The 11,944-nt window shown below is 38.2% G+C and overlaps 1 protein-coding gene across 1 annotated transcript in view; it reads left to right on the top strand.

The window, feature by feature from the left end:
• The window catches only part of NCAM2 (neural cell adhesion molecule 2), a 326,924-nt gene extending 315,745 nt beyond the window's left edge, over positions 1-11,179 (top strand). Inside the window, exons 16-18 of the mRNA XM_075769966.1 lie at positions 342-546; positions 4,889-5,008; positions 10,480-11,179. Of these exons, the coding sequence (XP_075626081.1) occupies positions 342-546; positions 4,889-5,008; positions 10,480-10,591 (437 nt within the window). The 3' untranslated portion in view covers positions 10,592-11,179. The remainder of the gene's footprint in view (positions 1-341; positions 547-4,888; positions 5,009-10,479) is intronic.
• The last annotated feature ends 765 nt before the right edge of the window (positions 11,180-11,944 follow it).

An 11,944-nucleotide genomic window follows, 5' to 3' on the forward strand; every position in this document is an offset into this window, starting at 1 on the left:
GCTGAACACTTAAAATGTTTTTCTTAGGCTGCATACTGATACTCTCAGTCTTGGAATGTTAAGATGTGATGTTATTTCTTATTAAATAATGCAATTTATGCTCTGTGACTATATTGGAATTTTGGCTATGGGAAAATATATAGAAAAGGGGTTTTTTTTTGTGATTTTTTTTAATCAAGTTGTAGATATGCTTAATCTTCAGGACTGTTTATTTCCATTAATTTCTGAATGGTTCATTTTTAAACATCCTTTAGCTTCCTGGCCTACAGCTTAAAAACTTTAGAAAATACTGTTATTTGGGATTAATTTTATTAATATATTTTAATTTTCTTTCTTTCAAGACACTCTTTTTAATGGTCTTGGACTTGGTGCTGTCATTGGCCTGGGCGTGGCAGCCCTTTTGTTAATCCTGGTTGTGACTGATGTTAGCTGCTTCTTTGTACGACAATGTGGATTGCTAATGTGCATCACCAGGAGGATCTGTGGCAAAAAGAGTGGTTCGAGTGGAAAAAGTAAAGAACTGGAAGAAGGAAAGGCTGCTTACTTGTGAGTATTAATCATCTATTTTGGAAATGTTATTAAAAGAAAAAGTTGTCTGTCCAATTTTTTTAACTTTATAGCCATTCTGTGGTGTGGCAAAAGGAATTAATAAAATGTTTCTATTACTTGGAAAAGTGTTCCCCTGAAATGTATAGAATTGTTTATGGTCAAATGGTACCTTAAAAGAAAAATGAACAGAAAAAAAGGCATTTGCTATACCTCACTTTAAGAAGTCCTCTTTCTGCAGCTTGACACAAAGGAAATCAATCGTAATTCAGCAATAGTTGTAGACACATCTGTGGTTCATGAGGAACAGGTAACAGATCATTGTAACTCCATTTCTACTAATCCATCTTTGAGCTGCTAATACCCAAAACCTCAGCATATGATTGTGGCAGTGGCAGTAAATTGGGAAGTAAAGGACATGGTATTCTGGAAAAATCCGTGAAAGAATTTTTTTCTCAGCTACAGGACTTGATGGAAAATCTCGTTTCTTGCCCATAGACTTTAGGAATAAAAAGTATTGTTGATTCTTAAAAATAAGAGTGCTGAGTTGGATGTGGGTGAGATGCTGGTTAGCGTGATTGTTCTTCATAGCAACGATTAATGATTGCTAAGCATAAGTGGGGAAAAAACAATCCTGATTCTCTCAGATACCCTTGTATAGTGGCTACTTCATCAGACAAATGCAAATGAACTGATCATTTACGTGCAAATATGTTTCCTTAAATGATATGAGTGGATAGTGAGATCTCTGGCAAAATAGTTCAAGTACATATTGCATAAAATAATAGTGCTTTAAATACCCAACGTTTACAGGATTTTCAAATGGTAAGCTGGAGAGAGGATTACTTACGGTCCCTCATTTTAGGCAGTTCCTTTTTTTAACTAAAAAATGCATCTTTTCCTTATTATTTTCATCTGATAGACTTCTTATGTATACACTGTAATATCTGTGACAATGCTGTCTTTCTGTGGTTTAATTAACACTTACTGTGTGTTGTAGCTGTCCCAGTAGTTGGGCCTTGCATTTCATTCTCCTGCAGCTTCCCAGATCCCATCCTTCCCCGAAAGCCCGTAGAGCAAATCAGATTTTGTAGCCCTCATTATTCATAGCTGTTTTGGGCTTTTTCATTGTCAGTAGTAGAGGTGTAAGTGTCTCTTTTTTGGTTTTAGTTCTGGCTATTGGAATTCAGAGGCTGTCTTTCTTAGGTAACTGATTACATTTCTTGGTTGGGTTCTCAACCCTTTTTTGAACAGCTCTGTAAAATAAAACCAATCATAAGCAGACACACAGTCTTTACATCAAATAATGCTTCTGATAGAAGTCATGCCATAAACCAGCTATTTCCTAATTCTCCACAGCTTACAGTAAGAGAAAGAATAACAGCATTCTTTCTATCATGTGGAGGCAGTGTGTCCAGGTCAATAGAATCAAGATGTGAAGCTTCTGGCTCTGACTGAGCTGTCCTTTCCTATTGAGCACAGCACTTCAGTTTATGCTTTAATTTCCCATTCAGGAAGTGACCGAGTACACATTGGTATACAGACCCTCCTGAATGGGAAGACCTTAGGGAGCTGAAGTTGCAAATGTTGCTTCGTAGTAGTTTATACCTTGCTATTAACATCTCATACCCAAATGCCATTCCATGCTATCGCAGGAAAGCATAAAGCTCGTCACTTAATATTAATTCCTCCATGACACTTATTTTGCAGGAACAAGTATCTTATTTAATTATATTTCTGTTCTTGTTGGGGTGATCTTCAGTCAGTCAGATCTTAAAATATTTAGGACTGTTCTTATTTTAGCCTGTTCTCTGCATAAATAAACTGTCAGGCTAAAATTTTAAGACAGACTTGAAGAGTCAAAATTTGAATTTATTTCATGCCAACTGCCATTCCCTAAAAGACACTGACATTTCTCTGTTTAAAATATGTCAGTTCGCATTCTGGATTTTTGAGTGGGTTTATGGCATGGTTCTTTGTTACATTTTGATTGTAGGATATATATGGTCATTAATCATGTTCCACATGCAATGAATGTAGATGATACAATGCATGTATTATACACACAGCCACCTGGAACAGAACTGACATAATGTGTTTCCTACAAATTACTTTCCCTTCTGTGGAATTTTTAATTGCTACGCAGTTTGTACTTTATGTACAGATCAATTCCTTAATCCTATGTGAAAGCTGTTCATGAATAGTGTCTTTTTTAGGCTTTGGTTATGCAATAAGGTGTGTTTATCCATAAGACTGTAGATGTACAGACAAACCAAGAAGAACTTGCCATTCTCTCTTTTACTGTCTTGTCTTTTCACGGATAGGAGGTAGCCATGAGATATGTGCATCATCTACAGAAATGAGCATTGTATCCATTTGTGTATCTTAAAGTAGAATTTCACTTCCAGAGGTGAATAAGCACATGTAGGTTTTTTAAAAAAAATAACCAGAATCTTTTAGATTTCTACCCATTAATTCTTCCTTAGTCAACTTCTTGGCTACATATTTATCTCTTATTAATATACAAAGATTTTTCCTTGAGCATACCTACCAGAGGATGGTAGAGTTTTCCAGGTACTTCCTGGACAGATCGATTATTGTAGTTTAACAATTATCTTCTCAGGAACAATATGAGATATGAATTAGACAAGGGTTTAAGTAGGTCTTTGCTATGGCACATAGCAGTCTGACTGCTCTCTACATCTTCACAGGTCCAGGAAATAGTCTGTTAAATACAAAACTAATTGTTCATCTGTAACTCAGTTACCCTGTGTTTCCAGACTGCAGCTGATAAAGTTCCAGGATACAATTCTTGATCTGATGACAGGAATAGAGATAAAATATTTACACAGAAAGAGGTTTTATTTTTTAAATATCAGATATATCTTGGGTATCCTTTGATCTGCCTTTTGAGAGTAAAATTTTATGCAAGTTAATTAGTACTAATATTGTTAATACTTCTGTAGCAGTAAGCAGCTATTTCCATATCATGGCCATAGTATTGAGAACAGCCCTGTGGAGAGGGACTTGGGGGTACTGGTGGATGAAAAGCCAGACATGAACTGGCAATGTGCTCTTGTAGCCCAGAAAGGCAACCATATTCTGGGCTACAATAAAAGAGGTGTGACCAGCAGGTCAAGGGAGGTGATTCTGACCCTCTAATCTGCTCTCGTGAGACCCCACCTGGAGTACTGCGTCCAGCTCTGGGGTCCCCAGTACAGGAGAGACATGGAGCTGTTGGAGCAAGTCCAGAGGAGGGCCACGAAGCTGATCAGAGGGCTGGAGCACCTCTCCTATGAGGCCAGGCTGAGAGAGTTGGGGTTGTTCAGCCTGGAGTGGAAAAGGCTCCAGGGAGACCTTACTGTGGCCTTTCAGTACTTAAAGGGGGCTTATAAGAAAGATGGGGACAGACTTTTTAGTAGGGCCTGTAGCGATACAAGGGAAAATGATTTTTAACTGAAAGAGGTTAGATTTAGATTGGACATAAGGAAGAAATGTTTTATGATGAGGGTGGGGAAACACTGGAACAGGTTGCCCAGAGAGGTGCTAGATGCCACATCCCTGGAAACATTCAAGGTCAGGTTGGATGGGTCTCTGAGCATGAAGATAGGGGGTTGTACTAGGTGACCTTTAAAAGTCCCTTCCAACCCAAACTATTCTATGATTCATTCTATCATTCTATGATTATCAACAAAAGCATAATGACAATACTCACTGCTCCATCTTCCTTACAATTCATTGTCCAATTGGCACAAAGGTTATTCATTTACTTACATATGAGAGACTAGTATTTGTTCCTGAAATTAGGGAAATATTACATAGAAACAAAGTTTCTTCTACCAGTGTGAGCAGAAGGGGCTAGATTCTTATCACACAAGGGCTTTTTACCCTGTTCTGGCAGCTGGGATTGTCACAGCCTCAGGAGACTAAAGTACACTTCTGCAGTATGTATACTAAAACAAAGGCTATATACACTGCCGGAAAAGTTCGAGTATAACTAAGCATCAAGTCCTATATTTGTTATACTAGCTTAGGAAAGTTTACAGCTATTCCCATGAAGAGGCCATCGTCTTATTATTTAGTCATAAACAAAAAGCTCTTTTGAGATGCTAATCCATAATGTTTGCAGAGTTAGGTAAGTAACCATGGATACAGGATGCTTTGAAGACTTCAAGGAATTGGGAACACGCTGTTAAATGCATCTCGGTGGTGTTAGTCGCTGATAATTAGTTCTGCCTTTTCTTTGCCGACTTTTGAGAGAAGGGATCTTGGTAATTAGTTATGTGCAATGTATGTGGTTAATATGATGATATGAGACTAAGACGCTTTTAATGATTTTTAGGAAAGATGGATCAAAAGAACCAATAGTGGAAATGAGAACAGAGGATGAAAGAATTACCAATCATGAAGATGGGAGTCCAGTAAATGAGCCAAATGAGACAACTCCTCTCACAGAGCCAGAGTAAGTATTCTGACATTCCCCAGAGTTTCACATAAGCTCCTCCTGGCTGCGAGGATGGACTGGGCTTGCTGTGCTCTGCGAGGGAGATACACAGCATCACCAGAATGGTGTGCTGCGGCAATGCAGTGTACAAGTGGGATTTTTTATTTTACAATAATCAATCTAAATCATGGTACCTCACATACAACAGTGAGGTCTAGCGAGGTTATCACTAGACATTTTTCTTGTCTTTCTGTGACCCAGAGTACAACCACATCTGGGCATTATGCAGCCCTTGGATGGCAGCACTGCAATAGTGGCAATCCTGCAGCATGTCTTTACAGCACCACCTGTTTGGAGGTTAGCGAGTATCCAGGGAAATTTGCCGGCCCTCCCTGCTGCCCTGACTCCCGAGGGGCTCCTCCTGTGCTCTTGGTCAAAACAGACCTCATGTCAGGGCCAGGGGGCACAGGCAGCCCTGCCCTGCCCTTCCCAGGCAACCCATCCCCTGACCAGGGTCCATGAGCCCCACATCAGCTCCAGCCTCGTCGGCAGCCCGCGCCCAGCCCTGGCACTGGTGGGACATGGACCTGCACCCTGCTGCTGCCCCGCCTCTGCCCACTGCATTTGGGGGCTGGAAGGTGAGGTCAGGGCCCTGCGTGCCCTCTCTGGCTCTCAGTCAGCTCTGAAGCTTTCCCCGCTGCTCCCAGTTAACCTCCAAACCCGGCGGGGGACCATGGCTGACAGAGGCCGGTCACAGCCCTGCCCGCTTCTCACAGCCCTGGCACCTGCGGTCACCCCACCGCCCCCACTGCCCCCCCCCCCCAGTCTTCTAACACTGCGGCGGTGGCTGAACAGGAGGACAAGGATTTTTTTAGTCAGGTGCAGCTGATCTTTACGACGTACCCAAGGTCCACCCAGCAGTTATTAACCGCTCTGTGGGAATAAGCTGACTCCCAGAAGTGGCCTTAGGCTGGGTCACACACAGGTCCCCACACCCCCCCGGTATGTAGAACACAGTGATCCCATGCTCCAGAAACCCAGCTCCTCACGGGATGGGCCCTTCCTGATTTCACTCGCATAACTGAGAGCTTAGCTCAGTGTTTAAGTCTACGTGGTGTAATTGGACTAACAGTGCTGAAGGGCAGCCACATCCCCCCATCCCATCCCTGCAAGCCATTCTCAGCACAGAAGCTGCAGCGGTTCCCGCCTCGGGTTCGCAGGCTCTGGCTGCCTCCTGAATCATGGGGACCAGCCTTGAGCTCGGGGATCCCAGGCGCTGGCGGTCAGGACCTCTCTGTTTTGCCACTGCAGCTCCTGGAACAGATTAAATTGAGTGGCTGGTGGTTGTACCTGAACGGCACTTTTCGAAACATGTGTGGAGGACAAAGTACCATTTGTGATAGGGCACGAGGAAGCTGGTATTTTGCTAAGCTTACTATCACAATGAGACCTTCTGATGTGCTCTTTTTTTTTATTCTGAAAATTTAGTTTGAAAAGAAATTATTTCAACAAAGGTGTTGACAGTACCATTCCTTCTATTGAGACCCTATCTAGTGGTATGAAAGGACATGAACTGATTGCTCAAGAGTTTCATTTCTGAGCCTCAAAAGTTGATTGATTTGAAATTATTAAAGAAATTTCCAAGTTTCTTTGGTTTTAGCCCAAAGCTTTTCATGTGTTGTGAAAATCTCATACCTTATGAGATCTTAAAGCTGTCAGGGCTATGAAGACATTTCTCTAGTAAATGTCGAAACTCACTTGTTGATTATTTGATGGAATCACAGTTGTTTTTTAAAAGGACAGGATGTTCTTATAAAAGTATTTTTCTCTTTCTGAAAATACAAGAAAATTGTCTTCCTTGCCATTACCTAGAACTGCAAATGCCAGAACCTTTAATAAGAAAAAAGCCTGTGTTATTTGCTGCCATTGGCATTTGCAGTAAATAGGTTGGTGAGGTGGTGGTGGTGTTAAGTAACTGCACATTAAGCTGTGGGCTTCTTTAAAGAACATATGCCTGAAGACTTCAAACTTGTGTTAATTAAATAATTATGGAATTTGTTGAATGATTAGTGATATGTTTGCTCTTTATATTAGAATTTATACTGAGGAGCACTGTAGAGAACCCACAGTTATCTAAGAAGTCAAGGGAATGTAGTTGCAAACATTGTACAAGTCCAGCGGGCCTTGCACATGTTAGTGGGTAAGGCACCAAGGCCACATTTCAAGATGTATTTCTAGCACTAGATCTTGCAAATACAAATGATATGCATTGCGCAAGGGACATGGTACAAGGAAAGATTAAGTTCAGTTCTTCCTGCTTGTCCCAGTCATTAGAACATCTGACAGGAGTGAAATATGAGAAAGTTAAGATCAAAAAAGTTTTATTATCTTAGGGGAGAGGGAAAGAATCAGTCACTGGTGGCACGAAAAAATAACTAAATCATAGGAACAACTGATAAGGAGTTTGATGGGTATTATGTCCTTGGGAGAATAGGACTGCTGAGAGATATTAATAATGATGACAGTTTTCTTCTTGGCAATTTCTTCTCCCAAAAGCAATGGCAAAACGCAGCAGTCCAGGGTACACTTGGATGGAGGTCAGCTAAAGGTTCTGGTCAGTGTCAGTTAGGAAACCAAAGATGAATAGAACATCATGCAGTCAGGACATCTGAAGGGATGCTGATACTAGGGCAACACAGAAAGTCCTTCTGCTCAGACACAAGTCATAAGAGATGAAACAGAGAAGCAATATAAAGTACGAGTGAGATGCCACTACAGGAAAGGAGGATGCAATAGGGTAGAAGCAAGTCTCTCGGTAGGAATAACACAAAAACACATTGTCAACAACAGGTGCTATCAGCCAGAAAGGCACACGCTGGGCAGGGCAAGGATGACCAGCGGGGATCTTGAAGGGAAGAGCTTAGCTTGCAGGAAGGAAGAGTTTCAAGGACATTCCAGGCAGGCAGTGTTCATACAAGGTGGGATTCATTCTGACTAATTCTGGCTGTCTTAAAGGTATGCAGGATAAGCCTTCAATTTAAATTAAATATTTTGAATACTTCATTGAATTATTTTGAATCATTCCAAATTATACTCAGAACTTTAAATGCAATTTAAGCATTTGTGGGAAACAATAAAGAGATGACTTCCTCTTACAATATTTTCATTATATTGCTCAGCATATTATTCAGCACTCTACGTTTTACCTTAACTCAGATGATTCTTGTCAAAGCCAGGTTTGGGATCCATGTGTGACAGATGAGCACAAAGCTACAAAGCACTTTTACCTGGAAGTCAACAAGTTTTAATAACGCTGGCAGGAAATCAATTTAAGCTGTGCATTTCATATTATATTTCTGTAATATGATTAAAATACCACATGCAATGTGATACTATAATTACATTCCTAGTCTGATGTTATTGTGTTTCCAGCATTGGTGGAATTTTTCTTAGTATTAACGAAGCTGGGTGAATTCCAGTATCAAAATGGCTAGGAGACATTTTCCTATAAAATAGGAAAGTAATAGTCTAGTTAAAGTTTTCTATAGGTAATATCAGCAGACTATTGCAGTCAGGTCACATGCAGCGCTAGAGGAAGTCAATATTATTAATGATTGATAATAGCCACTATCTGATTAAAGCAAAAGAACCTTTTAGAGTTCTCCAGACTTTTTTTATTTTTCAAAAAGCTTTTATCATGAAATGTTTTAAGATTTTAAAGAATTAGTCTGCCCAGCTGAAAAAAAAAAATATTTCAAATAGGTGTAGCTAAAGAAAAATTAGGTGTAGAAAAATCAGTGTAATTAAAACATTTAAACTTGATCTAGTTAATTAAAAGATGAAAATCATTGAGTCTGTTAATAGAGATTAAATATGAATTAATATTTGAAAGAAATGGAGAGGAAAATGCCAAAACAACAAAAATGTTGTTATAGTCAAAAATGACAATATCTAACGATAACTGAACTGATAACTTCCCATCATATCCAAAAAATCCCACAAATTTTTAAAGACAATAAGGTCAAAAAATGGTGGATGGAGTTTTTCATGAGGAGAAATTGTAAAATTTTATATGTTTGTAGCTCTTTTTTTCCCCCCCTTTTTTTTTCCTTACCTGCATTGAAAGCAAGGCCATTGTATCACACTGTTAGCATGAACATGGATTTCAGTAATATCTAGTATTCTTCAACAGGGTTCTAGCAAATCTTCCTGTTTCAAATAATTTAAAATTATTTGTAACATGCTCTTAATCCACTTCTCCAAAACCAACAGATTTAAATTTCCATGCCATTAATTCTTAGTTCATTTCAAACAGCCTAAATTTCATAAGACTGGGAATTTGGGTATTGCTTTGTTTTATTTGTTGTTATTAAACACTGTTACTGCAAGACATTCCAAAGGGATTCCTCAGACAGGTTTTGAACAGTATATTGCTCTTTGTGACATCAAAGCAATCACAGTGGAAGTTTACTGAAACATTTAACAGTTATCATGAATAAAAAAGGCATATGCATACTATTCCCTAGTTAAAAATTAGAAAACAAACCCGAACTGGAATCACAATTAACAGCTATTATGCCCAGGAGACATTATTACAGGAACATCTGAGTAAACTATACATATTTTTGACAGCTATATTTTTGACAGCTAACTACTGGCAGTAAAGAATCAATGATTTTCAAGACCTTTTTTAATGAAATCAGTGTTTTGTCTTTCCTGTAAAGTAAGGGTGGGGGCTCTTTTGTCATTGGAATTAAGGATTATAAAAGCCAAAGAAATCTTTAGACTCTTTCTGAAATTAAAATATCATCTGAAGGTCTTGTTGCAATCAAATAAGGACAGTTTTTATTACAGGGATGAATGTAAGTAGTCAGCTTCTTATTGTGCCATTTCTTCAGAGTTTTCACTGAGTTAGTCTTAAAAGAGCTATATTAATGCAGCTAGATTGTGTGATCTAGCAAAAATACATTGTAGAAGTTTCTAAATAGTATAATTTCCATTACCTCCTTGTGCTGTAAGAAGTTCTTTCCTTTACCTATGTCTTGGCATAACCTCCAATGATAGATATCTTTCATATACAACTGACTTTACATTTAGAGACAGACAGAAAAAAAAGAGTATAATCTAGATTCAGCAAAAGGCCCGACTGTGTGTTTCATGGCATCCTTGGGAACATGTATCTTTGTACTGTCTTGGGTCAGGTTATTTGGCATTTATTGTTTCTTTTGTCTTGTCGAAGAAACTGTGTTTTGATCAGCAGCAATGTTCTTACCATGTCAGATTTAGCTTTTTCTGCCATTATAGAAATGGAAAGATTTAATATGAATTTCTTTAAAAGCAAAGAACCTCAGTGCTCATGATAAAATAATTATACATTATTTTCAATAAATTATTTTTTTAGAAACACTGTGGACTGTATAAATGATAGATATGTTGTAGACTTAAATTCCAGATTATGTGTTACCATGATTCCTCTTTTCTTCTGATAGGAAGCTGCCACTAAAGGAGGAAAACGGGAAAGAAGCTTTAAATCCAGAAACCATAGAAATCAAAGTTGCTAATGACATCATCCAGTCAAAAGAAGATGATAGCAAAGCATAATAAGATAAACTACAGCTGTCTGGATAATGCATTTGGATTGAAGTAACCCCGTGACCAAAACTTTACAGCTGACCTTAATTTCTTGGGAAACTTAAGCTTGGAATAGTTAGTACATGTGTACATATGATGAAACAGTTTCTGTCTACAGTTCCTTTCTATTTTTTTGTTAATGGTTTTAGTATGTAGTTTCGCTGACACCAAGTCCCATGGTAAAAATTTGAAAAATCTGCAGAATAAGAACTGTAATTTATTATATGACAAAGTATGTCTATTTAGAAGAATAGTTACAAAACATCCCTAACCACAAACAACACATCAGGTCTCTCCAGATCTTACAGTGCAAGCTACATACATAAAGTCTCATATACTATATTTGTTTCCATTTATAAGAAAGCAAAAGTTTAAGTTGCCTTTAAAAAAAAAAAAGAAAAGCAGTCTCAGTATAACATTCAAGACCTTAGCGCAGGCAGACACTCAGTAGTCCTTCCACCCATGCTTATCACTTGAAGCAAACAAACAAAAAGACACTCTTCCACATAGAGCCAGCTCCACCTGCAGTTCCACCTGGGTTCTTCAGTATAATAAAAAGTTGATAACAACAATGTACAGATTTAAATAAAATTGGCTAAATATTTTGTAGCAGTATATTGGCTTCATCCTAACTACATGAGTGTTACTCTGAAAGGCACCAGGATTTTCAGTGCTTCAGGTTTTTCTGTATTAATATTTGGGAGGTTGCATGTGGACTAAAATGCAGCAAAGATGTGAAAAGAAAACTTTTTTTTTTTTTAATAGTAATCTTGGCTTCAAATGAAACCTTACAATGAACCCCAGCTCACATTAGTTGTCCCAATATATTTATACATATACACTATTTATGCTTCTTTTAGTTCTAACCATTTAGTCAAAGGATAAAACTGCATTTTAGTGTAATAGATACATTTTTCCCCAAAACAGTACATGAAATATTAAAAGTTGGCCTTATTAAAGTAGCACTTCTTCCTGTATGATTTCATACACTCTGTCCTAACAAAAATACCCGTAAGAATAGATGGAAAGGAGGACTATGGTTAAACAGCTAGGAACAGTTTTTAATTAATAGCATCTTGTATTAGAGCAATTATTTTTTTTTCCTGTTGAGCATTCCTTAAGATAATCTTTTTTGTTATTCTGGTTAACATGCACCACTCTGGAATTTGGCTGATTTATTTGATGAAAAATTCACTCGTATTTATTACCATTGATTTAATGGTGCCACTAACTGGTGCAATGTATTTTGTTTTCATTCCAGCATAGTATATCCACACCTACCAAACTCTTCAAAGTCTTTCTTTGGAAAAAGTAGATAAACCG

Source organism: Balearica regulorum, chromosome 1 (assembly GCF_011004875.1).
Source record: "Balearica regulorum gibbericeps isolate bBalReg1 chromosome 1, bBalReg1.pri, whole genome shotgun sequence".
NCBI lineage: Eukaryota > Metazoa > Chordata > Aves > Gruiformes > Gruidae > Balearica > Balearica regulorum.